Source organism: Tenrec ecaudatus, chromosome 1 (genome assembly GCF_050624435.1).
Source record: "Tenrec ecaudatus isolate mTenEca1 chromosome 1, mTenEca1.hap1, whole genome shotgun sequence".
In the NCBI taxonomy this organism is placed as follows: Eukaryota; Metazoa; Chordata; class Mammalia; order Afrosoricida; family Tenrecidae; genus Tenrec; species Tenrec ecaudatus.
Genome location: NC_134530.1, coordinates 98,006,396 through 98,021,276, shown reverse-complemented (window position 1 = coordinate 98,021,276; position 14,881 = coordinate 98,006,396). Strand labels below are relative to the sequence as shown.

Here is a 14,881-nt window from a genome sequence, read left to right as displayed (position 1 = left end):
AAAAGATTTAAGTTGTCAGATTTCATTTTACTTGGATCCACAATTAATGTCCCATGGCAGCAGAAGTACAGGAACTAAATGACATAGGGCTAGTCTGCTAAAACAACAACAACAAAACTTTCAGAGTGTTAAAAGAAACGATGTCATTTGAAAGCTAAGCTGTGCCTGACCTATGACATTTTATTTTTAATTGTCTCAAATTGGACAATGAATAATGATGGACATTGTCTCACATGCTTTGTACATGATATCAGGAAGGTCCAGTCCCTTGACAAGGAGACATCCTGCCAGGTAAAGTAGAAATCATGATCAGGGAATTGATTCTAACTCATAGTGAACCCATAGGGCAGAGAAGACCCGCCCCTTGGGTTGTGGAGGCTGAACATCTTTAATAAAGCAGGAAGCCTTCTCTTTCTCCCTCAGAGAGGTTGGAGGGTTTGAACTGCTGATCTTGTAGTTAGAAGCCCACCACTTAATCCACTGTGCTACTAGAGTATCAGCAAAAAACCCAGAAGACTCTCAAGGTGATGGATTGACACAATGCTGCCTCCATGGACTCAAACACAGTGAGGACTGGAGGGATGGCACATACCTTGCTTTGCTGTGTGGTTTACGGTCACTGTTGAGCCAGAACCAATTTGACTACAAGTTAGTATATCCCTTCTATTAGCTAATGTAGGTCTTTTCAAGACCATAGGCATCACTAAGGGCAAATGTTTTGGCTTTTTTAACTTTGTTTTTCAGGAAAAGTCGCTTACTGAAAGCCACCATGTCTTAGAATAAAAGTATACAATTAATAACTATATCATGAATTGATTCTTCAACATTCCTTACTTAGTATTGCAAAAGCACCATGCAGGCATATACTTGAGGAATTAAGTACATTGAGTAATTTTACCTATACATTATTCTTAATTATTTTATTAGAGTGCAAAAGTTTTATAAATAATAATGAAATAGAATCTTCTACCAGTCAAATGAAACATTGTCTAATAAACTGTCCTCTGCTTGAGAAACATGTTGGAAACATTTGTAGGATCACAATTATCCATTTGTTAAGCTGGATACCCTGGACTCTCAGACCATCTCTATGGTATTTTTACATAGTGTACTAGGTGTTTTCAGGTAGCTTATTTTACATAAGAAGACAAATCGTTTTCTTCTATTGAAAAACATAATGTGACAACTCCTAATAGCCCATTTCTTAGAAGTAGATATCATTGGAATTTTAGAATTAATGCTCTCTAGATTCCTTTCTGGAATGGAGGTAACATTCTCCTAAGGAGATAATGCCCAAGTAAACAAAGAGTCAAAATAATTCCGAGAACTATGAGTGCTATGAAGAAAAACGGAACAGAACAGTGAATTAGCATTAAGGCTACAAGGGAAAACATTCCTAAGTGTGGCCAGGGCAAGTCTCTGAGGTGTCAACATCCGCAGGAAGACTCATTCATAACGAAGACCTAGTCATGCAAATATCGATCCTAAGGGCCATGCAAGCACGGAGGCAGTACAAAGCTCTGAAACGGGGATAGCTTGTGTTCAGGAAGAACATCTACTGAAGAGTTCTGGGAAAAGTATAGTATTGTATCAACATAACGTATTCTGTGAATATGATTTGTCCTTCAGTGTCTTGAATCTGAGGCTTCATTCTGGCTCATTGTTGATAATGAATTTTCAGAACTGCAATGCTGAGAACCAGACCATATGATACTCCTGCCCCCATGCCCCCAGTTCCTGGCATTCAGCTTTATGTAATTCCCTTCCACACTGTTCCAGATTTGGCCTATGTGGCCAATAGCATTCGGCAGAAGTGATGATATGGAACTTCTGAGATTACTTTATATGATACATGGCCTCTGTATTAAGTGCTCATGTTCTTTTTCTCAGATGATTTGTCCTGGGGGAAGCAAGCTCTAAGTTTTGAGTAGCCTCATCGAGAAACTCACATGGTTATGAACTAAGTACTCAGCCTATATCCAATGGAAACTTAGACCTGCCAACTCCTATTGCATGAATGAATTTGGAAGCAAATCCCCCAGTCAAGTCTAGCCTTGATAAGACTGCAGCTGGCAGACAGCTTGCTTGACTTGTGAGATACACTGAGACAGACCCACCAGCTAAGCCCCTTCTGTATTTCTGACCTGCAGGAACTCTTAAATAAAAACAAGCAAGTGATAAATAATAAGTAAAGATATCTCATTTGTCATCCAGCGCACATTTGAATGTTCTCTACCATCCCACATTTTCTGACAATTCCTAAAACAGCATCATTAAGAGGATAATTCTGCTGTGAAGGAAAAAGGAATGTCTCATGGAGGCTAAAAGGTTTGCTTTTCGGTTTTGTACTTCCTCAGATGCTCAATGTCTTCAATTATTACTATCAAAATCTGACAGTTTCAAAGATTTTTAGGTAACTGTCTTATGCATTCATATACCAAGATGCATTATTTTCAAGTAGTGTATGAAAATGTATAGCACGGACTTCTATTTCGTAATTGAAAAAACTTGATCCCAGTACCTGCACACAACATCAACTTACAGGATACATATTTAATATATATTCTGCACAATTCTATGCCTTTTTAACATTTTTCAGGAACTGCTAATCATATGGATTGTATGGTAGAAAATGAAAAGAAAGGAAAAGGTCACTGAAGATCCGTTACAGAACTTGAATCCCATCTGTATTCTTAAAGGAAATCATACATTATCTATATTTGGAATTGCTATTATAACACTCAAATTATTATTTTTAAGAGATATTCCTTCCTTTAATTGGAAGACATAAAGCAAGATGGAGAAGGGTAGTAGAAAGCTCACACAGCCCTAAGTTGCATGTCATGATTTGTGATACCAAGGTACTGTGTATTAAGAAATAACCTCATGAAACACATCTTTATTTAGGAAAGAGATTCTGTCTGCAATTCTCATTCTACAGACAACAAAATTAAAACAGTGTCCTCATGTAGAATTTGTAAGTTTTAAAATGGACATGCAAACTATACTTTGACAATGTTTCTTAAAATAGAAAAGCTACAACAGATTTACAACTTATATTGGTTATGCGAGATGCCGACTGCAAGGTCAGCAGTTCCAAACTCGCAGTCACTAAATGGGGAAAAGATGAGGCTTTCTGCTCTCATGAACAGTGACAGTCTCAGACACCCACTGAGGCAGCTCTACCCTGGCAAAAAGGGACACCGTGAGTTAGACTCCACTTGATGGCCGTGTGTGTTTGTGTGTGTGTGTGTGTGTGTGTGTGTGTATTTAGCAGTTGACCCCATGTAGCCTGTATAGATTTACAATCTCAACCAGAATTTGATTTGTACATATTATTTTACTTATTTAATTCTATTTAATACTATGCCACAGCCTCAAAACCAGGAACCAATTGCAAGCATTGTTACCCAGCACTCTAAATTATTCACCTATCTCCCCATAAAGTTCCTATATAACTATATGCCAGGTTCGTTTTTCTGCTTGCTGTCGCAGCCATTACTTGAGAGTAGAAGGGAAAGGGCTCTTCTTCACGCACTCAATACATGCTTGCACCTAACCCTCAGATCAGATGGCAAGGGTCATTGCTCTGCCGCCGTGGTTTAGTTTCTGGTAAGGCCATTCTCCCAACCTTACTTTCAAAGAGGCAAACAAAAGCAAAGGGCATGCAAATGATGGCATTATCTTCATCTGCAAGAAACTAAGACTTGAACAAGTAACACTTTTAACCTGGTTCCCATATGTATTTGTGTGAAATCTCTTCAATTTGGCCTACGCATAATGATATGGCTTAGAGAAGGCACCGATTAATGGGGACATCTCTTCCTTTCCATGTTGTGTCCTTGTTCTCCATTTGTGGAGCAATGAATGAATGCTACCTCTCAAATGCACATATTTAATAATAATTCATGTTAGTATTGAAAATTCTATGCTATGTTGACAAAATTTTTATATATAAAATCATATATAAAATGTAAATGAAGGCATTTTATAGATATACACATACTGGCAAAAGAAAACACACACACAAACAATACTATTCAGCAGCTTTTTAAGGAAAAGAAGTTTGAAGGCACAAAATGAAATTTAGTTTTGGTTCAATAAAAGAAAGATCGATAAGTCCTGTGAATATATTTGAAAAACTGATCACTGGAATACTACTGGAGACTAATGATAGCAACATAATAATTTCTGTAGTTCAGTTACAATTTACATGCAAACTGTATTTATCTGTTTAAAAAATATCCTCACACTTTAGGTAATTTTTTACTTTCAATAAAATAATTATTGTTGTGTGAAAGAATTTTTATTATTACATATCAGTAAGGCAAGACCAGATGAAATAATGTACTTTATTAAATTAGCATTGAAGAAAGTTTGGGGGTTCATTTTTTAAACATATTCTGAGTTTTTCTATAGTAGAGCAGTAAAAAGGAGAGAATTTCAAGGATATATAACTTTCCCCCATATCATTTTAGACTCTCTAACAATGTTTACACTTTCCTGAAAAAAAAATTGAACATATTCTTTCTTTAAAAACTGAAAAATATCACAGTCTATAAAATAACTTGAAGGATTAATCACCCATTATATTAAACCATTTGAAATGATCAGTTTTTCTTTAACAATTAAAATTTTCTATGTGTCAATGTAATAATTTTAGCCATGGGTAGAAACAAGCAAATATTTACTCATGTTGTCTGTAAAAATACAACTTTATCGAATGCAATTATAAGGATACAGCTTTTTGAGGATGCATATTTACTATGCATCTTTATTAGTATACAATACTTTCATCCTCTAAGAAAACATTAATGTTAACTCAAAGTACAAATATTAGCCAACATAAAAATATACACTCACTTTTCCAACTAGTGAAAAGTCACAGCTGACATTTTAGAAAACATACAGTCACTTACTTTGGTAGAGTTTTCAAGTGATTTTCTCTTAACTCCAAAATCCGCAATTTGACAAGTCTGCAGGAAAAATTATGAATGATCATTTACAGTAACCAAATACTTGTGCCCAAATAATTACATACAATGGGTATGAGTTTGAAAGGAATAGACAAATTATGAGTTGGATTGCATGAACATTGGGTAATGAACAAATAAGCTCTGTAAAAATAACTAGATAATCAATGACTTGAAACAAAATGAGCATGAATTGTTGTATGGAAAGCTGTTTTCCTTCACAAAAAATACAGTTTAAATAAAAGTTAAAACTATATAGAATAAAAATAAAATTAATTGAGGTCTTTTGATGAGTATCATTGATTCCAAGTCTTCTAAGTTTCACATATGTTATAAAAGCATTTTCATTGTAGCTACATTTCAAACATCCAGTAGACTGACTGCAGCCATGAGCTCAGGCATAGGAACAATTGAGCAAAGCACAAGGTCTCACAGTGTTTTGTTCTGTTGTCGCGATATGTCAGAGATGACTCGATGGCACCTAACAATAACAATACCAGCCCAGGAGCTGACTGTGGAACAGGTCACAATTGCTCACATGTATATTCAGAATAAAGCTTTAGAAAATTAAAACAAGTCCATCAGAGCCAAAACACGACCTTCAGTCTATCCCTCATGGATTTTGAGAACATCTCAAGAATAGAATTGATGCATTGAGCATGAATGACAGAAGAGCTGATGAGCTGTGGGAGGACGTCAAGAACATCATTCACAAAGAAAATAAGCGGTCATAAGAAACAATGGAAAGAAAGAAACTTGTTTTTCATAATCTAGTAACTAATGAAAGGATAAGGTCAAAGAAAATTTCTAAGGGTAGCTCTAGAAGGCAAATATTAAAATGCAATGTGCAAAACCCTAGAATTAGACAAACAAAAGGGAAGAACTTTCCTAGCATACCTTAAAATGAACTAAAATATTAAAGCCTCAAGTTGCAATATCGAAAGATTCTAAGGACAAAATATTAATTGATACTAGAAGCATCAAAAGAGAATGGAAAGAATTCACAGAGTCACAATACCAAAAAGAACTAATTGACATCCCATCATTTCAGGGGTAACATATAAGCAAAACCAATGTTGATGAAGGAAGATGTGCAAGCTTCACTGAAAGCATTGGGCAAGAAATGGATGGACTACCAAATGAATTGTTTCAACAAGGTGATGAAGTACTGGAAGTGCTTACGTATCTATGCCAGCCAATTTGGAAGACAGCTATTTGGCCAACTGACTGGAAGAGACCCATATTTGTGTACATTCCAGAGAAAAGTGAACCTACAGAAAGCTCAAATTATAGAACAATATCATTGATATCACATTCAAGTAAAATGTTGCTGAAGATTATCCAACGAAGGTTGCAGCAGCTAATCAACAGGGAGCTGCGAGAGGTTTAAGCTAGATTCAGAAGAGGAGTTGGAACAAGGGATACGACTGCTGATCTTGATGGATCTTGGCTGACAGGAGAGAATTTCAGAAAGACATTTAATTCCCTTTTACTTACTGTGTCAAGGCATTAGACTGTGTGTATCATGACAAACGATGAATAACATTGAGGATGAAGGGAATTCCAGAACACGTCATTGTGCTCTGCAGAAGTGATACATCGATCAAGAGAGAGGTTTTTGAACAGAACAAGGGGATATTCGTGGTTTAAGTCAGGAAAGATGCGTGACAGGGTTGTATCCTCTTACTATACCAATTCAGTCTGTATGCTGAACAAATAATCAGAGAAGCTGCCTTACATGAAGAAGACTGTGGCATCAGGATGGGATGAAGGCTTATTAATAACCCTTGATACGCAGATGACACAACCTTGCTTGTTGAGAGCACTGAAGAAAAACAAGGATCGTGATCTTTAGTATGGATTGCAACTTAATATAAAGAAGATAAAAATCCTCACAAAGGGACCAATGGCTAGCATCATATTATTTGGAGAAAAGGTTGAAATTGTCAAGTGTTTTGTCTTGCTTGGATCCACAATCAAATCTCCTGGAAACAGTAGTCAAGAGATCAAAAGATGACTTGCACTGGGTACAATGTTGCACAATGGCTCTTTACAAGGATGTTACTTTGAGGATTAAGGTAAGCTTGACCCAAGTCATGGTATTTTCTGTTGCCTCATATGCATGTGAAAATTGGACACTGAATAAGGAATAGCAAAGACAAGTCAATACATTTGAATTGTGATGTTGTTGAAGAATATTACAAGTACCATGGACTTCCAAATGGTCAAAATGATCTGCCTTGGTAGCAATATGTCCAACAGCACTCCTTAGAGGCAAGGATGGAGAGCCGTCATCTTAGATCGGGCGTGTCTGGCGAGACCAGTCCCTGCAGAAGGATTTCATGCTTGGTAAAGTAGAGGGGCAATGGACACGAGGAAGGTCCTCAAGAAGATGGAGTGACACTGTGGCTGCAACTCTAGCTTCAAGCGTGGGAACTACCTTGTGGCTGGTGCAGGATAGTTTTGTTCTGATGGGTATAAGGTTGTTACGGGTGGAAACTGATACGATGGCACCGAAGAACAACCATTATATTACAAAGTGAGATGTTCTACAATACATCATATGTTATGGACTGTTGCCACACTTTTAACATTGGTGTGCATTTATTTATATTAAAAAAAATTTTTGTTTTTTTTGGTGTGCATTTAAACACCTCTGGTACCATCTTCCCTGTGGCATTCCTGGTGCTAAGGAAACCATGTTTACACAGCGAAAGGTATCGTTTCCATTGCTTGGAACAATGCAGTGAATGACTCCGTCTGGCTCTCCTGGCCGTGGTCTTTGTAACTCACATGGAATGGCTGGGTGGATGACTGGTTGTATTTCCTCTTTTCTTGCTGGGTTTGGTTAAGAGAAAGTGTGAGAGGACACCCAGGGTTATATGATTCCATTGTGAGTGATTGTTGACAGAGTTCATTGTCATGTACAAATTTGGAAATCTAATGTGGGAATTGGTCAATTTTGTGATCCTGCTGGGTATGAAATAAGCCATCTCAAAACAGAAGCAGCAGGAGGGGTGGGGCGTGTCCTTTGGATACCAAGGAAGATCATGCATGGAAACTTCTCCATCCACTCACTGAAAACGATCAAACAAGAGAAGTGTCAAAGGAGAGGCAGCAGCAAAGTGAAGAATCGGCATGAGACAGAGTTGGGCTTCCTGGTCCACGAAGTTCACAGCGGATTGCCACTGGGGCAGCAGGCTTGTTTGCATTCTGACCTGGGATCTAAAACTGAGTTGCCTTGGGGCTAAGATTTAGGTCAGAGTAAAGCGCCCTTTGGGCATTTATTGACAGCATTAAGGGGATTTTATGATACTTGCTTGAATGGGGCAGAGACTAAGGGGCCACAAGGCTGAAAGGCCAAGGACCCAGAGAAGTTTGCCGAGGGTACAGGTGTTCCTGAGCAGAACTCTGTACCTAGCATGTCTGATCCTGCGCTGTTACCTATTAACTTTCCTAATCAGCTCCCCAATCATGAGAATGATCTGTGAATTATGTATGACCGTTGTGATGAATGATTGAAGCAGGCACAGAGGCTGGAAAGTGCTCTGGGAGGGAGGGACGGGGTCAGAATTAGTAAGAAGGTTGGAGGCTAGAGGCATGTTTGAACTTCACTTCATAGGAAGAGTTCTTGGCTTATGAATTTGCTTCTCTTTCCCTTCTGTGAAGTCCGAGGAATTCTGGTATTGCACTTGCCCTCTTTCTACTCAGGTAATGTTTGTGATTAGCAATGCATTTACGGAGCAGTGCAGCTACCAGGTAAGCTTTGTCGCCTGGGACTAGTCTAATTATTTCCTGCTGTTGTGCTTTGTTGCTGCGGCATGTTTCCAACTCATGGCAGCCTCAAGTGTGCAGAGGAAAAGAGCTGCACAGGGGCTTCACCACCGGGACCTTTCAGAAGCTGATCGCGAGGGCTGTTCTCTGAGCCAACGACCTTTCAGCGACTTGTGTGACCCCGAAGGAACAGTGAACTGCACTGCCGCTGCAGCAGCTGCTGAGCCCATTTCAACGCCCCTGCCAACCCAGCGCTACTGAACCTATTTGGAAACAGACTTAATGCGAATCTCTAAATTCGTACTGCCTGGGGACGATGTGACTATTTGTTCTATTTCCTCTATAACCTCTACTAGTGTTTTTATACATTCACCTAAGTCTCTTTCCCTTGCCATTTTACTTTGCTATTAAATTTCCATTTTAATTTTTAATCTTACAGTTGTAACCTACATGTGAAAGAAAGTGACCCGGTCTTTCAGTGTTTTGTACTACGACTAAAATTGGTGTATTAAATACTTGATAATTCTTAACTGTTGTCAATACTTGTACTTTTTTCTCCTCCAATCTCTTAAAATAGTTCTACAAAGAAAACAGTTTTTAGCAATCAGAAAGCATACCATTAAAATCATAACTATTTTGAATTAGAATTCTATTTTAAGTAAATAGTCTGCTGAAATTTGCCCTGTCTTATTGTTATTTTAATCTATAAAGTACCTTTTTTCACCTTCAGCAAGATAGTTTAGCAAAATGACTTTTATGATCTCTTTCAAACTTTGAAAATCTGTGTTGCTAAAAGCCATGGTAAGTAACAAAATATTTCTGCTTTGATGAATCAAGAATATACTTGCTGACTATGATAAGATATTTAAAGGATTGGTAAAAGGCCAGTTCTTTCGAAGTTAGGGGAGAGTTCTCTTGAAATTCTGTCAATTAGAAAGAAAACAAGAAGAACCTATGCAAGTCTGTTGCATTCATGGGTGTTGTGATGTCATTCTTTGGAAAAGTCACGGCATCTGAGAAGTGCGCTCTGACTTTCCTGCGTTAGGGAAGCCCGCAGCATGCTAGGCGGCTTCATTGCACCATTGCAGCTAGTTTTAATGTTATCTATGGCCTTCGGTCCGTGGAATGGTGTTGAGTAATGCCCATTCTATTGTTTGAATGGCTTTAAAGAATAATATTTAGAAAAATACTGTGAGATTGATCTTAACATGTCCTAACTTGTAAGACACATCTGTTATAGAAAACAAAAAACAGTACACTGAAGAAGACAGACATAAAATGTTTTATTTTAAAATGCTTATACATATTATTTGCCTCCCCCCATGAGATCATTGTCTTAAATGCATTACTAATTATTCATTATATGTTAGGGATATTAATGATTTGTTTTTAAAAAATATTAAATATATTTCAGTTTGTTTTATTCTTTTTGTTATCTTTAATTCAAATATTTACAGAGTCAAAGCAACCCATTTAGGATATTTTCTTTTAAACAGTCATCTGTATTTTACTCCCAAATAATTTTTTTGTCTTTGTATTTAACTTTTAAATTCATACAGAATTCATTTGACTGCTATTATGGTGACATCATTTAAAGTTTTTCACTGTTTCATACTTAACTCTCATTCAGCTAGACCTTCCTTGACTACGGCTGGTGTTAGGGGCTGTGGAGACCATTCTGACTCAGAGCAGCCGTGTGCACAACAGAAGGGAACACTGCTCCGTCCTTCACCTTCCTCAAGTTGATTCCCTCCCTCCCTCCCTTCTTCCTTCTCTCCCTCCCTCCCTAACTCCATCCCTCCCTGCCATCAAGTCCATACTGACTCATAGCCACCCTACAGCACAAGGTAGGACTGCCCTGTAAATTTCTCAGACTCTAACTGTTTACAGGAATAGAAAGGCCTCTCTTTCCCAAGTGTGATTATTAGTGCAATATAGATGTCTAATTTTACCTTATTTTTGTAAAACATTTCATGAATTAACTGAACCCCAATTAATGAACAAAAATGGAAGTCTATTTGATCCAGGCGCCCCATAGAACAGTGGTTAGAGTAAGCTGGCTGCTAAATGAAAGACGGTGGCTGGAACCCATCCGCTACTTAATGAAAGCAAGCTGCAGCTGCCTGCTTCATAAAGATTTATAGCCTTGGAAGCCGGCATAATCGACTTGATTACAGTGGGATTATCTTTTTGGAGGGGAGTATCTTTAAGTACTACTTCCACTTTTAAAATATTATCCAATGGTTCTAGTACAGTATTTACCTATGAGCAAATAAAATTGCCTCATTTAAATTTCTTATTCTTACCTTCCAAAATTGGCTGGAAGAAATTCCAGAAAGGCGTCATTCATGTAGAGCTGGGTCAGGTTTAGAAGCTGTGTGAAGCCATCAGGGAGTCTAGAAGGGAGTTAAAGGTTTAGTCATTGCATTGATGTTGCTATAGAAACAGAATAAAAATATAAATCTCCAGGGAGAAAAAAAATAGAAGTGTAATACATTTTTCAACTCTCCTTTGGAATCACAGTAATGGGAGAATTTATTGAGCATGTTGTTACAGCTTGAAAATTTTGCCTGTTATTAAAATAAATGGCATTCACCCACCTCCACGCTGCTCCAGGGGCTAAGATTTATGCCATGCCGGCGTGAGAGGCATCATTTCATACTGCTCTCCTAACCTTCGGCACACCAGCAGAGACCTGGTTTCTGAAAATCTGAAGTTCGACGCTGTTTCCTAATTCTCAAATTAATGCTCATTCTCAATAGAATTTTCATATACTTAGGCAGGCAAGATTGTCTACTGACTGTTCTACTAAATCTTTAAAATTCAAGGTAGTCTTCAGGGTGCTGTTGGGTGAGCATTGGTCTGCTAACCTGCAAATCTGATGATTCAAATCCTCCAGCTGCTCTGCCAGAGAAAGAGGAGGCTCCCTGCATCATAAAGCCAGTCTAGGTTGCTATGAGAGGAGATGGACTGAATGGCGATCAGTTTGAGTATCTGGTAACAAAATTTATCTACAGTTTACCATGAAAACGAATGCTGCCCAACCTGAAAGAGAAGGAATAGTTTGTCCCCCTAACTGACATTTCCTATAATGCAGCCTCAACCTATATGTGCATCAGGATTCATATTAGTCCCTTCATATTTATTAAAAATTGACAAGAATACTGATACAGCAATCACACAGAAACTGAAGGCTATGGGAAATATTAAAAATCAAGAAAAACCCTTAGGAAAAAAAGTTTTAATTACATAGAAACAGTTATTTGAAATATTTAAACCTTCACCCCAAATATTGAACTCATGGATTTTCCAGGAAATAGTTCTTTTCTTAAATAGATATTGGGTATAATTTACCCCTATGATTCCATTTCTATTTAAATATTTTGAATATCTTCCTCAATAGCTTTAAGTAAGGCAATGTTATGATGTAAAATTACTTCTAAGAAGCAGTAACATTTTCCTTACTCTCAAGTACTAGCTTATTGTACTTACTGTCAACATTATTTAAAGACCTGCCCTATAGTACTTACTCTTTAAACCACTGCTTTTGGGAAACAACCATAATTATTACTAAAGTTCCACTCATCAAAGTCTCCAAGCTCGACTGAACCCTTAGCACCACTGGAGCCTCTTTGACTTACACTGTGTTCATTTTACTTTTCTCCTCCACAGTCTAGAACAGCGTCCACTATTGTTGGTTCTTTCCTTCTACTGGGTCACTGACCCGTTTCTCCTCTGACTTTTGACATTTCTCTGTGCTGATTCAGTGGCTCCTGTTCTTCTGCCCACTTTCTTGTTACCAATGTTTTGTACATAGAGAATGACATATGTTTACCCGGCATAGTTTACTAGAGGTACTTGCATGTCCCTCCCTCATCGTATTCTTCTATTTTTTGCTAATTCCTGAATGAGGTTTACTATTCTGTCTTGCAAAGAACTTTAGCAAACCCAGTCCAGTTCTTAAAACGGTGTGACTTTATATATCAAATCTTACTGTGCATGTTTTCCTGAGCCTTTAAAAAGTTTTACATTTAGTAATTTCATGTATGTCATGCAAATGACTGATCATAGTAGCAGAATATGATATTTATAAGTATTGGACCTATTATTTATATTGATAAGTATAGAGCAATTTATTAACTATCCTGCTCCAAGAAACATTGCAGACCTTTCCAGCTTTTGTTCATTTTATTATTTTAAATATTGCTTCTATGAGTATTTTTGAACAAGCACAAAGTACATCCTGGTACGTGCACAAGAAATTACTTACTCCCTGTCTTAGCAGGTCTTAAACGTGTACCTGGACCCAGTTTTTTAAAAGTAGTTGTATTCATTGCATCCTAAACATGAGAGCAAAAATACCTCTTTCCCATGTCTTGTTTAACATAGCATTTAAAAACATCTTTTCCCTTTATCCAATATGATAAGTATAACATAGTAATAATCATTGTTTCTTTGATTGATTATGAACATATTTTATAGGCTTATTGGCAATTTTGTTTTTTCTCTGTTGCAAAATACCTGTTTATTTTTTTATTTCACTCATCTTTCTATTGTTGCTCCAGATTTGATGCTCCAGTGCCCTACCCATATCTCTAGTGCTTAAAATTAGGTGAAATTGGGGGGAAATGTCTAATACAGGTCTGTATTGTTTCTTCGGCAGGAGGAGCCTGCTCTGTTCACGCAGATGGTGGGTGAAGACTGCAAAATAACCAATGCCACTTAGGAGCAGTTCTCAACTACTTACTGGGTGGATCATGAACAGTTAAACTCTCCCACTTGTTGAGTGTGATAAAATGGTTCGTGTGTTTGATACTTTTTTCTTAGAGTTCCCCAGAGATACTGAGGTCCACTGCTCCTAGCACACCTGCTGCAAGTATTTTCTGGGATCTGTTCTCAAATACACTGAATGCATGTTTGCTTCTGGGAGAACCCAACCCAATTAAAATGTTTTTATACTGATTTTTAAAAATTTAAAAATAAATTCTCAGAATACTACTTGCATTGATTTTATTTGATTTTTTGCTCCAAATATCCTCTTCAAGTTTATATTTTGAAGTTGAATCATTTGGCTAGAGCTTCATAGTGGCTAGTCTATGAGCTTGATGTTCGTTAGAGAGAGGCCACCTTCATGGGGCGAAGTGGGTGGGCTTTCATAATGTAGAAAAGAGCTGACTTAGGAGTTGGGTAACAGTGACTATACCTGTTAAAGGGGATCTTTTTATAGAGACTTGGGAGTGAAGATTTGAGAATACAGGTTTGGGGTCGGCCTTACAGGGCTGTAAATGCTCAGCTCAAAGAGTCAAGCTTTTCCACCAAGGGGTTAAAGAAGAAGCATTCTCTGGGTTTATCTTCATTGTAATAATTAGAACTAACATCTACTTAGTGTTATAGTTTTTATACTGCCATGGATGTTAAATAGATTTTAATCCAGATTTAACTTCTACCTTTGGTCTGTATAGTCATTCCAGAGAAAGAATCATTTAAGCATTTTGAAAAGATTATTAATAGGGATTGTTTAAATTTGATGAATATTAAAAGCATTGATCTGATAACTGACTTCAAAATGGTCACTTTTAGTAAGTAAATGGCTTTAAAAGGATCTAATTGTATAGTTACAGAAACAACTTGAGCTCCATGGCTCCCCTCAGACCTCTATTCCCCACATGAAGGCATTAGATTGTATCCCACGGTACTATTTCTATGATCAAAACTCTCTTTCTTTCTTGATGCCTCTCTGGGAAACTTCATATTGTGGAAGAACCTGGCATACTATTTTGAGTATTTCTTTTGTTTTTTAAATGAATTTTTACTTGTATATTCGACAGAGTATGTATATTTCAGACCATCACCTCTGCATTCAATAGTTCAAGCCACTCATCAGCCCTGTGCCTAATATTCCAGTCCTCTCACCCCCAAATCCTCTTCTCCCTCTTATGGATCACCACCCTCCTTTTCACCTGTTGACCTAGTCGCTTGCTTCGTTTTCCCACCCTAGCCCTCCCTCCCTTGGGAGCCTGCAATTCTTTGTCTTGGTTTTTTATCCTTATAGTAGTCGTCTCATATTTATACTTTTGTGAAGGACTAACCACACAATGTTCTCCAAGTCCATTCACATCATGAGGTGTTGCATG

The 14,881-nt window shown here is 37.6% G+C and overlaps 1 protein-coding gene across 2 annotated transcripts in view; it reads right to left on the bottom strand.

Annotated features, from left to right (window-relative positions):
* LRRC7 (leucine rich repeat containing 7) overlaps window positions 1–14,881 on the bottom strand; it is a 480,765-nt gene that overhangs the window by 269,089 nt on the left and 196,795 nt on the right. For both annotated transcript variants that reach the window (XM_075540042.1, XM_075540036.1), the window contains exons 5-6: window positions 11,054–11,143; window positions 4,920–4,976 (exon numbers count right to left, since the gene is read on the bottom strand). In XM_075540042.1, the coding sequence (XP_075396157.1) occupies window positions 4,920–4,976; window positions 11,054–11,143 (147 nt within the window). The remainder of the gene's footprint in view (window positions 1–4,919; window positions 4,977–11,053; window positions 11,144–14,881) is intronic.